The sequence below is a fragment of the Ambystoma mexicanum genome, chromosome 4p, assembly GCF_040938575.1.
Source record: "Ambystoma mexicanum isolate Mex_15411 chromosome 4p, UKY_AmexF1_1, whole genome shotgun sequence".
Classification (NCBI taxonomy): domain Eukaryota; kingdom Metazoa; phylum Chordata; class Amphibia; order Caudata; family Ambystomatidae; genus Ambystoma; species Ambystoma mexicanum.
In genome coordinates this window covers 82,382,891-82,407,100 of record NC_090927.1, presented here as the reverse complement: position 1 = coordinate 82,407,100, position 24,210 = coordinate 82,382,891, and the positions used below count along the sequence as shown (strand labels likewise).

Genomic DNA, 24,210 nt, shown 5'->3' with positions numbered 1-24,210 from the left:
GCCTCACACATGGTTTATTAACTACATTGCTGCTCCATATATAATAACGGTAGTAGTGCCATTCATGTGTTTGGCACCCGGCTTACTCATGATACCTTCTTGCCATGTCACTTCTCACAGACTGATGATGCTCCTTGCCACGCCCTTTTCTGTGAAGTCATTTCTCCTGGTGACTTCAAGTATCGCAGACTGATGACGCTCCTTGCCACGCCCTTTTCTGTGAAGACAATTCTCCTGGTGACTCCAAGACGCCAAGTATCGCAGACTGATGACGCTCCTTGCCATGCCCTTTTCTGTGAAGTCACTTCTCCTGGTGACTCCAAGTATCGCAGACTGATGACGCTCCTTGCCATGCCCTTTTCTGTGAAGCCCCTTCTGCTGGTGACGCCAAGTATTGCAAACTGATGACGCTCCTTGCCACGCCCTTTTCTGTGAAGTCACTTCTCCCGGTGACTCCAAGTATCGCAGACTGATGACGCTCCTTGCCATGCCCTTTTCTGTGAAGCCCCTTCTGCTGGTGACGCCAAGTATTGCAAACTGATGACGCTCCTTGCCACGCCCTTTTCTGTGAAGTCACTTCTCCCGGTGACTCCAAGTATCGCAGACTGATGACGCTCCTTGCCATGACCTTTTCTGTGAAATCACTTCTCCTGGTCACTCCAAGTATGGCAGACTGATGACGCTCCTTGCCATGCCCTTTTCTGTGAAGTCACTTCTCCCGGTGACTCCAAGTATCGCAGACTGATGATGCTCCTTGCCATGCCCTTTTCTGTGAAGTCACTTCTCCCGGTGACTCCAAGTATCGCAGACTGATGACGCTCCTTGCCATGACCTTTTCTGTGAAATCACTTCTCCTGGTCACTCCAAGTATGGCAGACTGATGACGCTCCTTGCCATGCCCTTTTCTGTGAAGCCCCTTCTCCTGGTGAATCCAAGTATTGCAGACTGATGACTCTCCTTGCCATGCCCTTTTCTGTGAAGTCACTTTTCCTGGTGACTCCAAGTATCGCAGACTGATGACGCTCCTTGCCATGCCCTTTTCTGTGAAGCCCCTTCTCCTGGTGAATGCAAGTATTGCAGACTGATGACTCTCCTTGCCATGCCCTTTTCTGTGAAGTCACTTTTCCTGGTGACTCCAAGTATCGCAGACTGATGACGCTCCTTGCCATGCCTTTTTCTGTGAAGTCACTCCTGCTGGTTGTGAACGCATTTGCATATTAGGAGGTTTTCATGACTTTTCCCCGTAGGGCATGGACAGAGCTCTAACAGATGAGTGCCCTGCATGCCCTGCCGTTTTGTTATTTTTTTGTGCTGTGTATTTGCTAAAATGCCATCTGCCAATAGTGTTGCCAAAAATGTTGAGAGGGCATTTGGTTGTTTATGACTGACAACATATGGAACCGCGCGCACGGCTGGCCACATCTGATGTGCTACCAGTGTCCCGCGAAACTATTTTGTAAAGTTGGCCTCCAGACACAACGAAAATAGAAATGGGCTCGTCCGAGAACTGCCTTCCCCACTATCCTGATGGCCATTTTTCTTTGTGCAAAAAAACCTTTCTCATGGCACGAACCAACACTAAAATGTAGAACCTTATGCCATTTTGCAAATGGGAGTAATGCCAGGAGCTGTGGGTCATACCATGTGGTAACAGCTTACAGCCCTCATTAAAGGCCCTCACTATGCTTCGCCCTATTCATGTAGCAGTAGGCCATTATCGCTTGTTATGGCCTGCAGATCCTGACTTTGCTGCCTAAGTGATTAGGATCACGCTGAGGCCTCCCCATGAATCGGGTGGTATCTGGAAAGAAGAGGTTGCATTATGAATACCACTTGTTTTTGAAATACCATCTAATTAGGAGCTTGGATTGGCTGGAATATTTACTGCATGGGGTACATGGAAAGTATTTGACGGGACTGATTGGATGTTTAACCCATGCATTTCACTCAATGTACGCCATGCAACCTCAACCCGGTGTTAGCTGATGCAATTAAAATGGGAGGCATTAAAAACCACCCCAGTTTTTACCATCACCAACACACTCATCGTGGGCGCCATAGTGGGAATGGATCTTCCTCAAACCCACACAGAGAAGAATTATGCAAGATATTGGGGTACGGTCCACGCTGCTTCACCCACTATCATTCAAAGACAATCACAGGAGCAGCTGAGGAGCATGCAGTTTCACTACCTCAAGTGGGGGATACATCACAGCTTTAAGTGGGGCGGGGCTAGTCAGAACAGAGCCCTGGCAGGCTCCGACAATTGTGACAGGGCCGTACCGGGACTCGCTAATATCCCCTGCTAACCCCATCCCACTAGAAGCAAAGCCCTTTTTCTAAAGCCAAAGCTCCCACGTTTACGTGAGACCTTGGGCTTTAGAAAAAAAGCCTTGCCTACTTAACACCCCCTGCAAGGCACCCCTTTCATTAGAAATGCTGGGATCATCAATCACCCTAGCGCCCCAGATGCTAGTGTGATGATCAGTGCAAAAGTGCCTCAATTAGGCGGCAACACTTACCTGACTTGAATGCCAAATAGGGTCATGGCACCACAATTAAGATGCAACACTTGCCTCCGCTGAATACCTCCTGTTAGGTGATGGCCCTTTTGCATTCAGCAGAGGCAGGTGTTCTCTTAATTGTGGCGCCACACCCCTTTTCGACCACGCCCCTCTGAGAGCCCCGGCTCGCCACTTTAGGCACTGGGATACATATATACATATCTCACAAAGGTACCTGGATCAGGGCTCCTGCAGCGCTTGTGCTTTCCACAGCCTTCACAGCACTTCTGTCTTCCTTGGCAGTCCCCATCATCTGTGCAGTTATCCGGGGTGCTATAATCTGTACAGGGGAGCTTGGCAGCTGGGCACGTACCCGGTTTTACTATCACAAGGAACATAAAATACATTCATTTGATCATCTATAATTATTTCCACACATCCTGCACAAAATATCTCAGTGTTCATTATTTCAGAAGTCTGCAGTGGAACTTGCAAATTCAGTGGGGAGTGAGGTTTACTTAGCTAGCAGAGAGGTGGGACAGGCAGGATTGCGCCCCAATGTAAGGGCAGTCGCAGAGAAAAGTGAGCCATTAGTAAATATGGAGCTGGATGACAGAGACTCTACTGGCAAAGTGAGCCACAAGCAGAGTGCCAGCATTACCCAAGCTAAGTGCTTTACATGAAGGGTCTGTCCCCATTACCCAGGCTAAGTGCTTAACTGACAGGGTGTGTCCCCATTAAGCAGGCTAAGTGCTTTACTGACAGGATCTGTCCCCATTACCCAGGCTAAGTGCTTAACTGACAAGGTGTGTCCCCATTATCCAGGATAAGTGCTTTACTGACAGGCTGTGTCCCCATTATCCAGGCTAAGTGCTTTACTGACAGGGTGTGTCCCCATTACCCAGGCTAAGTGCTTTACTGACAGGGTGTGTCCCTATTACCCAGGCTAAGTACTTTACTGACAGGGTCTGTCCCCATTACCCAGGCTAAGTGCTTTACTGACAGGGTCTGTCCCCATTACCCAGGCTAAGTGTTTTACTGACAGGATGTGTCCCTATTACCCAGGCTAAGTGCTTTACTGACAGGGTCTGTCCCCATTATCCAGACTAAGTGCTTTACTGACAGGGTGCGCCCCCATTACCCAGGCTAAGTGCTTTACATGAAGAGTGTGTCCCCATTATCCAGGATAAGTGCTTTAGATTCAGGGTGTGTCCCCATTATCCAGGCTAAGTGCTTTACTGACAGGGTCTGTCCCCATTATCCAGACTAAGTGCTTTACTGACAGGGTGCGCCCCCATTACCCAGGCTAAGTGCTTTACATGAAGAGTGTGTCCCCATTATCCAGGATAAGTGCTTTAGATTCAGGGTGTGTCCCCATTATCCAGGCTAAGTGCTTTCAGGACATGGGGCCTGATTCATGGAATTCTTAGTAAACTTTGCACTGGTGCAAAGTGACTTTGACTGCCAATGAACAATCTGATTCACAGAGTGCTGCAAAGTTTATTTTTGCAGAGCAAAGTCTGTGCTATAAATTCCATAAATCGGGCCCTTGGTATCCCCAATACCCAGGCAAAGTGCTGGACATGCATGGTGTGCCCCCATTTCCAGGCAAAGTGCTTTACATGAAGGGTGTGTCCCCATTATCCAGGCTAAGTGCTTTACATGAAGGGTGTGTCCCCATTATCCAGGCTAAGTGCTTTAAAGACTTGGGGCCTAATTCATGGAATTCTTAGCACACTTTGCACTGTGCAAAGTGACTTTTACTGCCAATGAACACTCTGATTCACAGAGTGCTGCAAAGTGTATTTGAGCTATAAATTCCATAAATCGGGCCCTTGGTATCCACAATACCCAGGCAAAGTGCTGGACATGCATGGTGTCCCCCCCATTTCCAGGCAAAGTGCTTTACATGAAGGGTGTATCCCCATCACGCAAGGTAAGTGCTTTATATAATCTCAAAGACTTGTCAAAAGCTGCGAGAACGAAAACGGCTAAATTACCTATTCTTTGGGAAGGTACCCACTCGAGAGTCCGCAGCCACACTTTAGCTCACTGCACCTTTCACAGAAGGGAATATCCATATCAGTCTTTGTCCTGCCCACATAGGCAGTTCGACACCGAAATGCTATGGCAATTCCCTTCTGAACAAGAGTACCAACAGCAACCCCATACACGTGTTTCAGCCTTGTTGGGCCTCATCAGTCAGGTGGGGCCATCCTCTGAGCACAGTGAGCAAGGGGTCCACATCTGGAGGACCCTAGGAAATTAGGGTGACTAAACCTAAGTCCCTCAAACAATCAAAAAATAGTCATAGTTGCCCCTGTGCGAGAACGAACATGGTAAATGACCTGTTCTTTGGGAAGGTACCCACTGAAGAGTCCAGAGCCACACTTTAGGTCACTGCACCTTTCACAGAAGAGAAAAATCAATTTACATATCAGTCTTTGTCCTGCCCAAATGGACAGTCTTTATATAGTGTGCCCCACTACCCAGGCTGTCCATTGTACAGGCTAAGTGCTTTACATACACAGTATGTCCCCATCACCCTGGGTAAGTCTTAGCTACTTACCTGTCGCTGTATTTCTCCAGCATTGGTATCTTTCATAGATTCACATGCTTGAATATTCCCAGTCGTCAGATAAAATTGGTGATAAAAATTAATTATTAAATTGTTTAAATATACATCCCTTCTCCCTTAGAGAATGCATAGATACTCCATTGTGGCTTATGAGCCACTCCATTGTGTAGCCCCTCCACCTCACTTTGGTCCTTTATGGCCCCAGGCAGCCATCTTTGGATTTTGAACCGTAGGAACTACAGTATGATGGGTGCTGAGCATAGGAGCAGCCTCTCAGGGGAGGCGGGTGGGCGCATCTGAATCTATGAAAGATACCAATCCTGGAGTAATACAGTTACACGTAAGTAACTAAGACTTCTCCAGCATTGGATCTTTCATAGATTCAGATGCTTGAATAAAGTACCAAGCAGTTAAAGCATGCCACCATCATATATGTATTTATGACATGCATTACTGACCGTAATAACATTTCTGATGATTGTATCTGCTTAGATTCACATGCTGTGCATATGGTCCGACATCCAGTGGTAACCGCAGAGTAATGCATCTTGTCTTTCAGGGACCGGAAATGGACATCGGCATAAGCGTGTCTGTAACACTATCCCTATTGTGACGTGTGTAGTACCCAAAAACCCTCGCGCCCCAAGGTCCCTCCGATTGTATTTTTTCTGCCATGAGGGAGCCCAAGGCTATAGTGAGTGAGTACATAAAGAGAGAAAGTAGTAAAACATCTATGTTCCTTCCACCCCGAGCGGAGAGGTAGGGAGGGCGCATGTGAATCCAAGCAGATACAATCATCAGAAATGCTATTACGGTGAGTAATGCATGTCTTCTGATGCTTGTTAATCTGCTTAGAATCACATGCTGTGCATGGACTAGCGAGCAGTAACCGGAGTTGGAGGTGGGTTGTGAGAAGGAACAGTAGAGAAAAGATGTCTTAGTACTGCTTGTCCCACCTGAGAATCAGACCTAGAATGAGTGTCTAGGCAATAGTGTTTTGTAAAGGTGTGTACAGAACTCCAGGTTGCCGCTTTGCAAATGGGCTCAAGAGGAACATTTGCAATGAATGCTATGGATGCCCCAGTGCCTCGAGAAGAGTGTGCTCTAGGCTTGACGGGCAGTTCTCTCTTAGCAACAGTGTAACACAGTGTGATGCATTTGACAATCCACCTTGAGATAGCTGATTTAGAGACAGGATCCCCTTCTCTACCAGCTGCTACTGAAACAAAGAATTGTTTAGTCTTCCTTAGTGGTTTGGTTCTTTCCAGGTAAAACATGACTGTCCTGTGCACGTCTAGTGTGTGAAGGCTTCTTTCGGCCATGTTAGTAGGGTTCTGGAAGAAAGTGGGTAGTTCGATAGACTGGTTCACATGGAACTTCGAGATAAATTTAGGCGCAAACCTGGGATGTGTGCGCAGAACTCCCTTATCTTTGTGGACTGTAACAAAGGGGTCTAGAACAGAAAGAGCCTGTAGGTCGCTAACCCTTCTGATAGAAGTGATACCCACTAAGAAGGCTGTCTTATAAGTCAGGTATTTCATACTTGCTTTATGCATAGGCTCAAAGGGAGCTCTCATGAGCCTGGTCAAAACCACATTCAGATCCCTTCCAGGGACTGGGTGATAAATGGGAGGATAAATCCTCTGAACCCCTTCCATAAAGGCTTTAATCACCGGTATTTTCCACCACGACACCTTTTGTTGTGATGTGGTGCAGCTTCCAGAGCAGCCAGAGAACCTTTAAGGAACTGAATACTAACCCAGTGTCCAACAGGTGGGTTAGATACAGCACGATATGTGAGGGTGAGCAATCGTTGGGATTGATGCCTTTGGAATTGCACCAGATGACAAAACCTTTCCATTTGCTGGCATAGCAATGTGATTTAGGTTTTCTCGCTTCCCTGAGTATGTCCATGCACCTCTGGGGGAGCTGTAGGTGTCCAAACTCTATGACCTCAGGAGCCAGGCTGCTAAATTCAGAGTTTGTGGGCATGGGTGTAGGGTCTCCCCCCTGTCCTGAGACAACATGTTGTATGGGCATGGTAGCTTGACTGGCGGGGAGAGGGTCATTTCCATCAGGTGCACGAACCAGGGTTGGCGGGCCCACATGGGGACCACCAGTATCAGGGTAACTGGTTTCTGGTGCATCTTGTGCACTATCTTGTTGAGAAGGGGAGTTGGGGGGAAAAGCGTAGACAAATCTCCCGGACCATGTTATCCAGAGACCGTTCCCCTTGGATCGGTTCTGGGGGTACCTGGAGGCGTAGTCTTGGCATTGGACGTTCTGCTGAGTAGCGAACAGGTCGATCTCTGGGAACCCCCATTCTGCGAAGACGTTGGACACAATGTCTTCGTGCAGTTTCCATTCATATTCTTGGGGCAGAGGGAAATCTCAGCTGAGTACGTCTACTACTAGAGGATAGAGTTCCCCTAGAATATGTTCGGACAACAGAAACATCTTGTGTTTGAGAGCCCATATCCAAATGTTCTGGGACAGCTTGGATAGCCCTGTAGAGTGAGTGCCCCCTGTTTGTTCAGGTAACACATAGCTGTAGTGCTGTCCATCAGAATCAGCACTGTCTTCCCTTGCAGTTGCACCTGAAAGGCTTTCAAAGCTTTGAACACCGCTAACAGCTCCAGTAAGTATATATGATTGGACGCTACTTGAGGAGACCAAACTATGTGCGCTCTCTGTTGAAGCAGATGAGCTCCCCACCCTGTGAGAGATGAGTCTGTTGTGAGAGTGGCTTCCACTGCAGGGGTGGTGAAGGTCTTACCCTTCAAGAGGTTTTCTCTTGACCACCACTGCAGAGGGAGAACGAGGGCTGGTGAGACAACTACCAGATCTTCCCATTGTCCGCTGGCCTGACACCACTGTCTGTTGTGGCACTCTTGCATGGTACGCATGCGCTGCTGCGTGTGGGGAACCAAGTATATGCATGACGGCATCATTCCTAGCAAGCGCATTGCTTTGCGTACCGTCACCTCCCGACTGGCTAGATATATTGGCGGATCTGTGAAAGCATGTTCTGAACCCTCTCGCTGGAGAGGAAGACGAAACCGTCTTCTGTCTGAATTAGAGCTCCCAGAAATTGTTTTACTTGGCTGGGGACTAAACTGGATTTCTTTTCATTGATCGAGAAACCCAGGCTGAAGATGAGATCTACTGTTTTTTGGGTGTTCGAAAAAAATAAGCGTCGAACGAGTCCCCGGTGATGAGCCAGTCGTCGAAGTAAGGGTAAACTGGGACTGATAGTCTGCACTGGTGTGTTGCTGCCACTGCCAGGACTTTGGTAAACACCCTTGGCCAAGGCAATTCCGAAGGGGAGCACCTTGAATTGGTAATGTTTGTCCTGGATCATGAACCTCAGATATTTTCTGTGTACTGGCAACATTGAAATATGAAAGTATGCATCTTTCATGTCCAATGTTGCCATGAAGTCCCCCTGTTTCAGCAATGGGATCACCTCCTGCAGTGTTACCATGCGAAACATCTGTGGTTTTATAAACTTGTTCGCTGGGCACAGGTCTAGAACAGGACACATGGTGAGATCCTTTTTGGGTACAAGGAAGTACACTGAATAAATACCCTTGTTTACCTGAAGAATAGGGACGGCTTCTATGGCGTATTTTCCCAGCAATGCTTCCATCTCTTGGATCAGGATCTCCAGATGGTCCGGTGAAAGGCGCCGGGAGCGCGGCGGTCTGAACTGTGGAGGTCGGGCGAATTCCACGCAGTAACCGTGGGCGACCGTCTTTAAGACCCACTGGTCGGAAGTTATCCCCTCCCATGCCCCGAGAAAAGATGTTAATCGCCTCCCGACCGGGGTGACATGGGAGGGGACCTGGACTTGGTGGTCATTTCTGACCAGAGGCTGTGGCTCCTCTGGGATTGGGGCCTCTGCCTCTACCTTTGCTGCGTTTCTGACCCCTTGAGGGGTAGTAAGTGGGGCTTGCAGAGTTATTTATTTATTCATTCGCATTTGTTGAGCGCACAGCAGACCGAAGGCCTTGTGGCGCTAGTTACAGTGTTGCTTGTACTTAGTTACATACAGTTCCTGTCCATACGGTTACATTGGACGATATATACATTTATGTTTTTTGCTTATTTATTTTACATGTGTGTGTTGAGCAGCAGCCAAACACGAGAACAGCTTTAGTTAAAGAGGGCGATTTTGAGTTTTTTTCGGAAGGAGAAGAGAGATGTTTCAGCTCTGAGGTCAGTGGGGAGAGAGTTCCAGAGCTTTGGTGCGAGGAAGGGGAAGCCTATACCTCCTGCCTTGGTTCTGTTGATGCGAGGTATCGTGAGTTGATTGGTGTATTGTGATCTTGTCGGTCTCGTGGATTGAGATCTACCTATCGTGTCTGCGAGGTAGGAGGGAGCTGAGAGGTTGATGCATTTGTGGGTGGTTGTGGGAATTTTGAAGGAGATACGGTCCTTGACTGGGAGCCAGTGAGCTGTTTTTCTGGCTTGTGTGATGTGCTCTCTTTTCGGTGTGCTGAGGGCTGCTCTGAGAGCATTGTTTTGGGTGGTTTGGAGCCTAGATAGGTTTTTTTGGGAGGTGTCGGCTAGGAGTGCACTGCAGTAATCTAGCTTGGCTCCTATAGTTGCTCGGGCGATGGAGAGGCAGTTATCCTTGGTTAGGAATGGTTTTATTGCGTTAATGAGTTTATTACTCAGTGCTGAGGCCGAGACTATGGCACTGACTTGTTTGTCCATAGATAGGGTAGCGTCTCTGTGAACCCCTAAGGTTTTGACTGAGGATAGGACTGGGATGGTGCAATTATCTATGTTGAAGTTGTTGTACAGAGGGTTGAGGTTGGAAAGGGTGGTTTTCTGGCCTAGGATGAGGATTTCGGTCTTGTCCCCGTTCAAGCAGAGGCCATTAGTCGCTATCCATGCTTGTATGGTAGAGTAGATTTGCTGTAGGGTGGTGGCGTCTTGGTGATAATTCCCTGTCAGGGGGAGAAGGACCTGCGTGTCGTCGGCGTAGTTTGTGTAAGTGATCCCTAGCGTGTCTAGTTTATCAAAGAGAGGCTTGGTAAAAAAGATTGTAGAGCATGGGGGCAGTAGAGGAACCTTGTGGGACACCACAATGGATAATGAAGGGTGCTGTATGTGCTGTGTTAGAGAACACTTTCATAGACCTACCCTGTAGGAATGAAGTTTCCCATGAGGCTGTGTCCATAGAGAAGTGTGCAGCGTGCGTCAGGTGACTGGTATGTGTGGTGTGATCTACCAAATCAAACGCGGCTCAAAGGTCAAGGAGAAGGAGGAGAGCAGGCTTGCCTTTGTCTAGGATGTTGGTAATTTCGTTTTTTAAGTCTAGAAGGGTGGTTTCCATTCTGTGTCCCTTGCGGAACCCTGATTGTCTTTTTCCTAGGATTGCGTTCGATTCAAGGTATAGTTGAATTTGTTTGTGGGCGGCTTTATCAAGTATTTTCAGTAGGAATGGGACTGTGGTTATGGGTCGGTAGTTGTTAGGATTAGCAGGGTCTAGCGTCGTTTTTTTTATGAGGGGGGTACCTAGGCCTCTTTAGGGCTGTTTGGGTCTATGCCCGTTTTGAAAGATGCATTGATGAAGGCTGTGAGAAGGGGGGCGAGTTGTTCAGCGCAATCTTTGATGATTTTCGGGGGGCAAACATCACCCTTACATAGTGACGGTTTGAGGTGTCTGAGGATGTCAGTGACCTCGGCCTCGGAGATTTCGGTAAATGCAAATCTGGGCAGGTTTCTTACTTTTACATTTGGTTTTATCTGTGCATGTGTGCTTTGCTTAGGTAAAGTATGGAAGTGGTGTGATATCTTATTTTGTAGGAGGTTTATTTTTGCAAGCATGGCTGATTGAATGCCTGTACACCAAGCCTTGTCTTTGACGATCTCATTAGGGCATGTCGGTGGTACGGTCAGTTCTTTGAAGATATTGAAGAGTTCTTTAGAGTGGGAGTTGGCAGTGGAGATGCGGTGGTTGTAGGCTTCAGATTTAGCTAGGAAGATGGCGTCTTTGTATTTTTTTGCTGAGGATTTGAAGTTGTCTTTTGTGGTATAACAAGGGTTACCCTGCCAATCAGATGTTTGATTGGTGTTGAAATTTGTGTAATTTGATGCAGAGATCTAATAGTCTCATGCTCCTTCTTGGCTGTTTCCAAAGCCTCATCTACCGCTTTCCCGAAGAGGTTAGTCTCCTCAATGGGTTTATTAATGAGAGAGGCCTGAGTCTCAGGTCTAAATCCTGATGTACGCAGCCAAGCGTGCCTTTTCAGTAGGATCCCTTGTACAAGAGACCTGCCTGCAGTTTCCGCAGTGTCCAGGGTGTTTTTCACCACATTCTGGTTAACTAGTCTTCCCTCCGTTACAATGGAGAGAAGCTTTGACTTGGCGGGTTCGGGAACCTCTTGGAGGCCCTCATGGAGCAAATTCCATTGGGCATCAGCCTAGCTTGCTAATAGAATAGTATTATTAGCAACCCGTATGGTGTATGCAGCTGCTGACGTCACACGTTTGCCCAGGGCATACAGCCGCTTAGACTCCTTGTCCGGTGGTGATTCTCCCTTGGCAAGGGGTACCCCTGCCCTCTTACGAGTGGTAGTCACCACCAGTGAATCTGAGATGGCATGCCCTTTGATATATAGAGGGCCGGAGGGAGAAGGTCGAAATAGTTTTTGGACTCTCGGGTTCACTGCCTGTGTCTGAGCAGGTGAGACCAATGAAGGAGCTACCCGTCTCTTAATAGAGTTAAGGAGGGGTATGGATTGACTCGCTGGAGGCTTTTCTTTTATAATATCCTCCACAAAATCCTGCTCAGGTACTGCCTCTTGAGTGGCAATTTTGAAGTATTCAGCTGCTTTCTTCAACATGGAGTTGAATGCCATCTGGTCATCTACAGGAGAGGCCTGGTGAGCCGGGGTGCACGGAGGAGAGTCTAGGCACAAAACATCAGTGTCCTGATCTTGCTGTGTCCATGGGTCTTGACCTTCCTGCTGGGTTTCCTCCCAGTTGTCCCTAGTATCCTGTTGATCTTCCTCATGGTTTTCGAGAAAAGAAGCTTCTTCTTCTTCATTATAGATGTCTCTATATGTGTCCATCTGGACCACGTCTTCCCGTTGGAAAACATGACACTGATCTTCTTGAATTTGGAGGTTAGGGTCTACCCGAGCCCTTTTTGGAGGAGGATGATCAGAAGAACTGATAATCTGCGCCAGCCGATCCACACACCCCTCAAATTTTTCAGTAGTCCATTTAGAGGACCCAAACGGGCCTACGCGAGGAGAAATGACGTTCTCTGCACTACGGCGTCGAAAGGAACCTCTCAGGGTGTCGGAAAGAGGCTCTCGACTATCTTCGTAAGCCTCATCGGAATCGGGAACCCAATCCTCCGAAAATGTTTCCAGCGGATTGGTCCATAATCTTAGGCAGAACCAGAGTAAGGCCCACCGCCGCTGTGATTCTTCCGATGCTACTTTCGATAGTCGCCGAATTGTCGTGAGACAAAGGCTTAGATGATTTGTTGGCAGTTGTAATACCGTCCGCTGCACTAGAGGGCCTAGCCGTCGGTTTTCCGGTAGAGGCCTAGCTGTAGTTTTCGGGCCTACTGAGGCCTTGGAAACCGTCGAAGCGTCGGGCTCCCGCACTTCGACGCGTGTAGATTTCAGAGTAGCGCCCTTAGTTTGTTTAGATTGCCCAGTCGCAAAACGCTGCTGCGGATGCGGGGAAGGCTTTGGATCTGAACGATCCGAGGGAACCGGCGAAGGCTTCGGCGGCCCCTTGGCGCTTTTGCTTTTTTCGATGAAGGCGTCGAAATTGGCGTAGGGGTTGTGTGCTTAGTGCGCTGCGCTTGTACGCCCCTGCCGGCGGGTGTAGTCCCTGTAGCAAGACCAGAGTCGAGCCTGGAAGAGCCGGGGACGGGCGTGGCGGACCTAGAAGCATCCGCCTCAAGGTCTATAACATCCGCATTGGACGTTTGGTCATCCGAAGTACCCCCGTCACTTTCAGCTGGCGTGGCGGTGGGGGAAGGAGGCTCCATGCGTGACATACCGTACGCGGGCCACCGTTTTACACGGCACTTCTTAAGGGTCTTAGGCTGAAGGAGTTTGCACGCCGCACACCACTTCTTGTCGTGCTCTAGGGGTAGACAAGCGTTACACGTCCTGTGTACGTCCTTCCAAGGATATCTGACCCTACACTTAGGGCAGAATCTAAAAGGATTCCTTTCCATAGCAAAAGGGAAGGATGACCAGACCAACAGGGAAAAGAGGGGAAAGGAGGAAAGACATACTAAACAATATGGCCACCCCGACCCCACTCTCCCTACTGTATAGGTCTGCCAGAGGGCCCGACCACGTGGAAAATCCAGCCGCCGGATCTTAGGCGCCGAAATCCACAGCCGTAGGTGATTCCCCCGTAGTCTTCGTCGAAGATGTTCTTGATGTTCTTGTTGGGCGAAGTGACTTAATGGGAAATAAACCGACAATTCGGTAAAGATAAACAATGTCTCTAGTAAGAGCTCTGCTATAGGGCGACCAGTTTTCTGGGTGGAAAAAAACAATCTGACGGACCTCGGCGTGTGAGGGATTTTGGGTACTACACACGTCACGATATGAATAGTGTTACAGACACGCCTATGCCGACTTCCCCTTTTCGAAAGACAAGATGCAATACTCCGTGGTTACCACTGGATGTCGGACGATATGCACAGCATATGATTCTAAGCAGATTAACAAGCATCAGAAATACATATAAGCATAGATGAAGAAAAAACAATATTTCTGACAAACCTTTACCATGCGGCAACACAAAGGTTACATACTCAGGGAAAGGTGGGAAAGGAGGCTGGTCCTACCTTATGCAAAGAGGTGGTGGAGCACTGCCTGTCAAACTGCAGATTCTTTGTTGGTATCTTCTGCTAGGCAGTAGTGTTTAGCGAATGTGTGAAGAGGGCGCCAGGTAGCGGCTCTGCAGATGTCTTCAAGGGGACCCCTGCGTGAAATGCTACAGATGCCGCTCTTCCTCTGGTGGAGTGTGCTGAAAGTGGTTTGGAGAGGGGGGTCGCCCTTCAATTGATGACAATGGGTAATGCATAGCGAGACCCATCTTGCCAGACTTTGTTTGGGGATATATTGTCATTTCGTGCAGCCCACAAAAACAATGAACAGTCTGTTAGATAATCGGAACTCTTTAGTTCTCTGCAAGTAAAATTTCAAAACCCTAGTCACATCTAGGGAATGTAAAGCTTTTTCTGCCTCCGAGGTATGGTTCCGGAAGAAAGATGGTAGCACAATGCGCTCTGTGAGTGTCATTTCTGATAAGACCTTGGCCAGAAATTTTGGGTGTGTCCTCAAAATGACGCGGTCTTGCTGAAACAAAGTAAAAGGAGGTTCTGAAGACAAGGCTTGTAATTCACTGATCCTCCTGGCCAGAGTCATGGCTATCATAAAGGCTTTTTTCCACGATAAGAATTTAATTTCACATCTGTGAATGGGATTGAAAGGGGGTTCCATTAGAGCCGTTGGCACAGTATTCAGGCTCCAGGAAGGAACTGATGAGGGTGTAGGAGGATAAGTATGCATCAACTCTTTCATCAGCGCATCAACTGCACTTCTGGAGTCGTCGTGTATGCTGATATGGCCGACAGGTGAACTTTGATGGAGGAGAGGGAGAGCCCTGCCTTAGCCAAATGTAATAAGTAAGGTAGTATCTGTTCTGTCGAAGCTGTAAGTGGGTTAGTTGCCGATGATTCACACCACTTAGAAAAGCGGGTCCATTTCCGCACATCGGTGATCCTTGTTGAGGGGTCTCTAGAGGCCCTGATTATGTCCCAACAGTCCGCCGAAAGGTTCAAGTTCATGAGTTTGCGCTGCTCAGGAACCAGGCTTTGAGGGAGAGGCTCGCTGGGTCGTGGTGGAGGACTTTGTGGTTCTGCTGAGTCAAGCGGTATTGATGATCCTGGAGGCGAATTGGAGGCCACATGGATAGATGTTGCAGAGTCGGGTACCAGATCTGTCGCGCCCAGTCTGGTGCTATTAGGATCATGGAGCAATACTGCTCCTTCATTCTGCGCAGAATTCTGGCTATGAGTGGAATGGGGGGAAAGGCATAAAGGAACTTCCCTGTCCAGTCCACCGAGAATGCATCTCCTGCTGATTGATGTTCCTGGTACCTTGAGGTGAATGCTTGACATTTCCTGTTGATCCTAGTGACAAAAAGGTCGATCTGTGGCTGGCCCCATACAGAGCAAATCTGTTAAACTTCCTTTTCGTCTAGCTCCCATTCATGGGATGATGCGTCCTCCCTGCTCAGTTTGTCCGCTAAGACATTGTCCACTCCCGGAAGATGTTCCGCCCTGATCTGGACTTTGTGGTGCAAGGCTCATGACCATAGTAGTCGAGCTTCCTGAGATAAGATCTCTGACTTCGTGCCTCCTTGCTTTTTTGTGTAGTGCATGGGATTGTATTGTCTGTCTGAATGGTTAAGACTTGACCCACCACTACTGGAAGAAAAGCTTTTAGAACCGGTCGTATGGCCCTGAGCTCTTGGACATTAATGTAGAGCTGTGATTCTTGGTCTGACCAAGTCCCTTTTATCTGCAGGTCCGCCAAGTTTGCCCCCCATCCCGAAAGGGACGCATCTGTCCTTAAGAGAAGAGTGGATGTTGGTGCCTGGAATGGCATCCCTTGGAGCAGGTTCCGTGTTCCACCATTGAAGTGCCTTGTGCACTGCCGTCGGTATCTGGACTACATCTTCCCATGAACCCTTGGCTTGTTTCCATTGGTGGTCCAGGGACTCCTGGATCGGTCTCATGCGAAGTCTGCAGTTTGGTATGAGAAATATACATGAGGACATCATGCCCAGGAGGGATTTGAAAGAGCGTACCGTGGTCGTCTCTTTTTCTAGGAACAATGATGTTGAGCGAAGAATGGCAGTTACTCTGTCCGCCGATGACCTTACCTTGGGAATGGTGGTGTCAAACTCGGCTCCCAGAAAAAGAACCTTGTTGCTGGGTACTGGGCAGGATTTTACATTTCTTATCGAAAAACCTAACTCTTTTAGGAGTTTTAACGTTTTCGACACTGCCAATTGAGCTTGATTGAGCGAACTTGTGCTTAGCAACCAGTCGTCCAAAGATGGAAAGACCTCCATTCCCAACCTTCTGAGGTTCGCTGCTACAGGCGCCAGACACTTGGTGAATACCCTTGGTGCTGATTTTAGCCCCAACGGGAGTACCCGAAATTGGAAATGTCGGTCTCCTATGGTAAACCTGAGGAACTGTCTGTGGGCAGGATGAATTGTAATGTGGAAATATGCGTCTTTTAAGTCCAGAGTGGCTAGGAAGTCGTTTCTGTTCAGCAACGGTAAGACGCCTTGCAGGAACATCACTTTGAATTTGAGGTGTTTGATGTATTTGTTGAGTGCCCTTAAGTCCAATATGGGCCTCCATTGTCCGTTTTTCTTTTTTGATTAGAAAGAAGCGGGAGTAGAAACCTTTTCCTTACTGGGGATATGGGACATGGGACTGTCTCTATGGCTGCTTTGTGCAGTAACTTTTGAACTTCTGCCATGACGTTCTGCAGCATGTGAACTTTGCGAGGGGTGGGGGCAATGGATGGAGGATGGTCGAGGAATTCTATGTGTGTCCGCTGCGAACCACCTGTAATACCCACTTGTCTGATGTTATCGAATTCCAGCGTTGAAAGAATTGGCTTACCCTTCCCCCCACAGGAGATTGGCATAGAGGGGGGAGAATCGAATGGTCAGTTCTGTTTGTTCTGGGACTTTCCTTCGGAAGAGCCGCACCTTCCTCTCTGGGAATACCTGTCGGCAGACTATTATCTGTTGCCTTGAAATGTGTTACCTTGTGACTTTTGACCATAGGACGAACATGTGTATCCTCTGTCTTTTGATGCTTCACCTTGAAAGTGCCAAAAGGACCTGCGGTCTTTATATTTATCCTTCAAGGAACTGATGGCTTGAGCTGTATCTGTGTCCGTTTCAATTCCTTTAAGGTGGTCATCTATCTTCTTGCCAAATAAGTCTTGCGCATCGAATGGCATGTCCAAAATGTGTGCCTGTACCTCAGGCCTGAAATTTGTGGCTTCATCCATGCCTGTCTCCTTAACACTGTGCCGTGGGCCATTTGTCTGAAACCTGATTCAGACACATCGACAGCTGCCTCGATCATGTGGTCTGAAGTTGCTTCTCCGTCCCCAATGATGGACCTGGCTTCCTACTGTAAATCTGCAGTTAGGTGTTTGGTCAGCTTGGACATGCGAAGCCAAATCTTGAGGTCAAATCTGGCTGTCATGGCTAATGCGTTGCCGGCTCTGATAGTGAGAGATGTTGAGGAAGGCACCATTCTACCCATCGCTTCCAGCTTACGACCTTCATTGTCTGGTGGTGCTGACAGTGGTGATGATGGGTTGGCTAATTTCTTTCTATCCGCTACTGTGATGACTGAGTCTGGCTTCGTATGACCCCTTAAACAAAGCGGAGCCGAGTCAGGTGCCTTTTACTTCTTTTCAGGCCTTGAGACTAAAGCAGGTGTGGACAAGGGTGTGGCCAGTATCTTCCACTCAAGACTCCCATATGGTGTTGAGAAGCGGAATGGTGGTAACCGTTCTTCTGCATTTGTCCCTGTGCTCGTAGAGCACCGACTTCTTTTCTTCCGAAGAAACTTGTAATTTGAACAAGTCCGCAGCTTTACCAATTAAAGTATGAAACAATACCAAATCGTCTGGAGGTGGCGCATCACCTGGTGAGTCCTTCTTCCTGGGTTTCTCGACAATATAATCATCCCATTCACTGGGAGCATCCGGTTTGTGCGTAATCTTTCCTTCCTCTGGATCCGAAAAATCCTTGAACGGGTCCCCTTGCCAATCAGATACTGACACAGATGAAGGTACCGTAGTCGGGTCTCAAACTGGTGATCAAGATCTATGAGGTGATGCTGGAGATGTGACTCTTGTCAGTGAAGCACTGCATGTTCTGCTCCTGGATCTACGTGGAGGCGCAGGTGATCGTGCTCTTTTCTGCGGTCTACTCCTGGAAGGGGGGTGCCTGGATGTGCTATGCTGAGGTGAAGGATCCCTCAAGGGGGTTTCCTTAGGTACAGAAGATCTATTCTGCCGCTCTTGGCGCCTGTTAAACTCCTCGATGATTTTTTGCATCAATGCCATGAGCACCGGGTCATAAGGATCATCCATGTCCTCTGAATGCGGTTTCCGAGGAGGGCTGTTTTCCTTAGGAATGAGAAAAGGTTGCTCACCCGGCATTTCCGTGTCGGAGAACTCCTCCTGAAGAATGATGTCAGGAGGTACCGTCATCTCTTTTAAAGGGGATAGTTGTGCTCCAACTGGCTCAGGTGTAACTGGAATTGGAAACGATGGTCACAAAGACTTGTGAAGACTGCTCACATTGGATGATTTATCCGCGATGTCTGCAAATGGTGTTGTGGGTCCTATTTCTTCAGAAGACACAGAATTTTTTGGAATCATCGACGGTTCTTTCGTCGAGGGTGGTTTCGCTGACTATGGCTTCGTCGACGACGGTTTTGTCGACGGTAGTTCCGTGGACGAAGACTTTGAAGATGGTTGACCCGTCGTTGAGAGATTCGTGGACGAGAGTTTCGTGGACGAGAGCTTCAACGAGTGATGTGCTTCCTTCAATGACGACTGCTTCGTGGACGATGACTTTGTCGACGAGGACTTTGTCATGGACAATGAGGTTTGGAGTGTCGTTGTCGTTGACGGTGGCTTCGTGAACGCTTGGTCAACAGTGCATCCCTGATCTTGCTGCCGCTCGTGGACGGCTTCTCCATGGACAGCTGCCCCGACCGCCCCACCCCCCACGGTTTTTTGAAAATGCCTCCTTACCTTTGGAGGTGATTTTTTCTTCAGGATGACATGTTTTGTGGTGTCCTGGGTCCAAGGGAGGCATAGAAGAAGTGGCTTCCAACTTTCGTTTAGCCTTATGAGAGGGAGAGGAACTCCTTTCCACTGAAGAGGCCCTTCTTTTAGAAGTTTGTCTCTCAGATGGCTTGGTAGATGATACAGGAGCTGTTTTGGTAGACTCCTCGAGGACAGCTCTTTTGCTTCTAGGTGTAACAGAAGTCTCTGGTGTCTGTCCTGCAGGGTTTTGGAGGAGAAAGTCCTGCAAATGTCACATTTGTTGATATCATGTGGATATAAGCAGTAAATACAGTGGTCATGTGGATCCTTCATGTAGACCACTTTCTTTCTGCACCTCGTGCAGTTCCTGAACAGGGAAGGCTTCTTGGCATGCTGAAGCTCAGCCATGCTGAGGAGAACTTTCACTCGATGAAAAAGTACCAACAAAAATGTTTCTCTGAGTCCAAAGACTCAGAATAGCAAGCCCTTAAGGAGGGGAAAACAGTAGAATATATTAGAAAATATATACTACACACCAAAGGTGAAAAGAATTTTGAAAGCTCAGAGAGCTGGAGGATTCCTTCTGTCTGATAGACTGCAGTGAAAAATTTGAGGATGGCTGCCTGAGGCGGAGCTTAAGCCCTGCCACCTCATTGTTGGGGTCATAAAGGACCAAAGTGAGGTGGAGGGACTACACAATGGACTGGCTCATAAGCCGCAATGGAGTATCTACATGCATTCTTTAGGGGAGAAGGGATGTATATTAAAACATTTTAATAATTAATTTTAATCACAGAGGGTTCCCAGTTTGACGACGGGGAATATTCAAGCATCTAAATCTATGAAAGATCCAATGCTGGAGAAGTGCTTTATATAATGTGCCCCCAATACCCAGGCTGTCCATTGTACAGGCTAAGTGCTTTACATACAGGGTATGTCCCCATCACCCAGAGTAAGTGCTTTATATAATGTGCCCTCAATACCCAGGCTGTCCCATTGTACAGGTTATGTGCTTTACATGAAAGGTGTGTCCTCATTACCCCTAGTAATTGCTTTACATGCAGGGTGTGTCCCTATTACCCAGGATAAGTGATTTATATGGTGTGCCCCCAATACCCAGGCTGTCCCTTTGTACAGGCTAAGTGCTTTACATGCAAGCTGTATCTGCCCATCACATGTGCTAGATAGGGTGCATCGCCACTGCACAGGCTCAGTGCTTTACGGGCAGGGTGAATCCACATTTTCCGGAAGAAGCACTATAGATGCACTGTGTGTCCCATGTTCGTGTAAGTGCCCACTTCTACTGGCAAGAGGTGCTCAACTGACACAGCAGTGGTGCTTGTCTCTCTCAACTCACATGGTTAGTCCGAATTCAGAATGTGTACCACCTGCCATCTAGTTCTAGTACATGAGAGTGTGGTTTCTTGGCGCTAAAATGTTAAACAGACACATTCAATCCTCCTTGGCGTCTATACAGATCTTGACTGCCACCGGAAGTCCTTACCTTTCGGTATGCAGGCCCTCCTACAATTGGAGCAACAGCAGTGCTGAGTCTCCGAACAATCACTGTCCCTCTGGCACTCGTCCGGAGCAGCATCGACAAGCGCACATATGCTTCTTTCATAGGAGTGGCAGGAATTCAGCTGACCTGAAAGAGAAAATGGCTGCCAGGAAAGCAAAAAAAACTTTCTCATGGCACAAACCAAGGCTTTTTTCACACTAAAATGTAGAACCTTGAAGTTATGCCATTTTGCAAATGAGAGTAATGCCAGGAGCTGTGGGTCATACCATGTGGTAACAGCTTGCAGCCCTCATTAAAGACCCTCACTATGCTTCGCCCTATTCATGTAGCAGCAGGCCATTATCGCTTGTTATGGCCTGCAGATCCAGACTTTCCTGCCTATGTGCTTAGGATCAAGCTGAGGCCGCGCCATGAATCGGGTGGTATCTGGAAACAAGAGGTTGCATTATGAACACAGAAGGATAGTTCGAATAACTCACTGTCCCTGCCTACTCCCTGTGGGGAAGATTCCCTAGAAAGCGCTGATGGCCGCTCTATCCTCTTTTTCTGTCCCTTTTAGATAAGCAGCCCAGCAGCGTTTTCTAGGGAATCTTCCCCTCAGGGACTAGGCAGGGGTAGTCAGTTATTCGATCTATCCTTCTGTGTTCGATACTGACCCTGTAACTCCTGGGCCACTGTGTGTTTGAGACCTTTTGGTATAGGGAAACCTTGCTGCATTGTAAGAATCACACACAGTTGTGAGTTGCCCTCTTTTTTGTGTTAATAAACCTGCTTGTTAGGGCATCACCCTGCATACTGTTTTTTCAGTGCCCCTTGTTTTGTGGCTGCATTATGAATGCCACCTGTTTTTGAAATACCCTCTAATTAGGAGCTTGGATTGGCTGGAATATTTACTGCATGGGGTACATGGAAAGTATTTGATGGGACTGATTGGAGGTTTAACCCATGCATTCTGCTCGATGTACGCCATGCAATCTCAGCCATTGTTAGGCGGAGCAATTAAAATGGGAGGCATTAAAAACCACCCCAGTTTTTACCATCACCAACACACTCATCGTGGGCGCCATAGTGGGAATGGATCTTCCTCAAACCCACACAGAGAAGAATTATGCCAGATATTGGGGTACGGTCCACGCTGCTTCACCCACTATCATTCAAAGACAATCACAGGAGCAGCTGAGGAGCATGCAGTTTCACTACCTCAAGTGGGGGATACATCACAGCTTTAAGTGGGGCGGGGCTAGTCAGAACAGACAATTGTGACTGAGACAGGGCCGTACCGGGACTCGCTAATATCCCCTGCTAACCCCATCCCACTAGAAGCCAAGCCCTTTTTCTAAAGCCGAAGCTCCCACGTATACGTGAGACCTTGGGCTTTAGAAAAAAAGCCTTGCCTACTTAACACCCCCTGCAAGGCACCCCGTTCACTAGAAATGCTGGGATCATCAATCACCCTAGCGCCCCAGATGCTAGTGTGATGATCAGTGCAAAAGTGCCTCAATTAGACGGCAACATTTACCTGACTTGAATGCCAAATAGGGTCATGGCACCACAATTAAGATGCAACACTTGCCTCCGCTGAATACCTCCTGTTAGGTGATGGCCCTTTTGCATTCAGCAGAGACAGGTGTTCTCTTAATTGTGGCGCCACACCCCTTTTCGACCACGCCCCTCTAAGAGCCCCGGCTCGCCACTTTAGGCACTGGGATACATATATACATATCTTACAAAGGTACCTGGATCAGGGCTCCTGCAGCGCTTGTGCTTTCCACAGCCTTCACAGCACTTCTTTCTTCCTTCGCAGTCCCCATCATCTGTGCAGTTATCCGGGGTGCTATAATCTGTACAGGGGAGCTTGGCAGCTGGGCACGTACCCGGTTTTACTATCACAAGGAACATAAAATACATTCATTTGATCATCTATAATTATTTCCACACATCCTGCACAAAATATCTCAGTGTTCATTATTTCAGAAGTCTGCAGTGGAACTTGCAAATTCAGTGGGGAGTGAGGTTTACTTAGCTAGCGGAGAGGCGGGACAGGCAGGATCGCGCCCCCATGGAAGTGCAGTCGCAGAGAAAAGTGAGCCGGATGACAGAGTCAGTGGCAAGTGAGCCACAAGCAGAGTGCCAGCATTACCCAAGCTAAGTGCTTTACATGAAGGGTCTGTCCCCATTACCCAGGCTAAGTGCTTAACTGACAGGGTGTGTCCCCATTAAGCAGGCTAAGTGCTTTACTGACAGGATCTGTCCCCATTACCCAGGCTAAGTGCTTAACTGACAAGGTGTGTCCCCATTATCCAGGATAAGTGCTTTACTGACAGGCTGTGTCCCCATTATCTAGGCTAAGTGCTTTACTGACAGGGAGTGTCCCCGTTATCCAGGATAAGTGCTTTACTGACAGGGTGTGTCCCCATTATCTAGGCTAAATGCTTTACTGACAGGGTGTGTCCCCATTATCTAAGCTAAGTGCTTTACTGACAGGGTCTGTCCCCATTACCCATTCTAAGTGCTTAACTGACAAGGTGTGTCCCCATTATCCAGGATAAGTGCTTTACTGACAGGGTGTGTCCCCATTATCTAGGCTAAGTGCTTTTCTGACAGGGTGTGTCCCCATTATCCAGGCTAAGTGCTTTACATTCAGGGTCTGTCCCCATTACCCATTCTAAGTGCTTAACTGACAAGGTGTGTCCCCATTATCCAGGATAAGTGCTTTACTGACAGGGGGTGTCCCCATTATCTAGGCTAAGTGCTTTACTGACAGGGTGTGTCCCCATTATCCAGGCTAAGTGCTTTACATTCAGGGTGTGTCCCCATTACCCAGGCTAAGTGCTTTACTGACAGGGTGCATCCCCATTGCCCAGGCTAAGTGCTTTACAGGTTGTGTCCCCATTGTTCAGGCTAAGTACTTTACTGACAGGGTGCGTCCCCATTACCCAGGCTAAGTGCTTTACATGAAGGGTGTGTCCCCATTATCCAGGTGAAGTTCTTTACATGAACGGTGTGTACCCATTACCCTGTGTAAATGCTTTACTGACAGGGTGTGCCCCCATTATCCAGGCTAAGTGCTTTACAGGGTGTGTCCCCATTATCCAGGCTAAGTGCTTTACTGACAGGGTGCGTCCCCATTACCCAGGCTAAGTGCTTTACATGAAGGGTGTGTCCCCATTATCCAGGCTAAATTCTTTACATGAAGGGTGTGTCCCCATTACCCTGTGTAAATGCTTTACTGACAGGGTGTGTCCCCATTACCCAGGGTAAGTGCTTTACTGACAGGGTGTGTCCCCATTATCCAGGCTAAGTGCTTTACATACTTGGGGCCTAATTCATGGAATTCTTAGCACACTTTGCACTGGTGCAAAGTGACTTTAACTGCCAATGAACACTCTGATTCACAGAGTGGTGCAAAGTGTATTTTTGCAGTACAAAGTCAGTGCAAACTGTATTTTTGCAGTGCAAAGTCTGTGCTAAAAATTCCATGAATCGGGCTCTTGGTATCCCCAATACCCAGGGAAAGTGCTGGACATGCATGGTGTGCCCCCATTTCCCAGGCAAAGTGCTTTACATGAAGGGTGCATGCCCATCACCCAATGTAAGTGCTTTATATAGTGTCAACAAATTATCAGAAGCTGCGAGAACGAAAACGCCTAGATTACCTGTTCTTTGGGAAGGTACCCATTCGAGAGTCCGCAGCCACACTTTAGCTCACTGTACCTTTCACAGAAG

The 24,210-nt window shown here is 48.1% G+C and overlaps 1 protein-coding gene across 2 annotated transcripts in view; it reads right to left on the bottom strand.

Annotated features, from left to right (window-relative positions):
* Positions 1-24,210, bottom strand: part of LOC138453018 (multiple epidermal growth factor-like domains protein 10) — a 318,657-nt gene that overhangs the window by 172,590 nt on the left and 121,857 nt on the right. Inside the window, exons 7-9 of one of the 2 annotated variants that reach the window (XM_069605429.1) lie at positions 22,221-22,367; positions 20,467-20,610; positions 2,740-2,886 (exon numbers count right to left, since the gene is read on the bottom strand). In XM_069605429.1, the coding sequence (XP_069461530.1) occupies positions 2,740-2,886; positions 20,467-20,610; positions 22,221-22,367 (438 nt within the window). The remainder of the gene's footprint in view (positions 1-2,739; positions 2,887-20,466; positions 20,611-22,220; positions 22,368-24,210) is intronic. The other variant, XM_069605430.1, reaches the window with a different exon arrangement.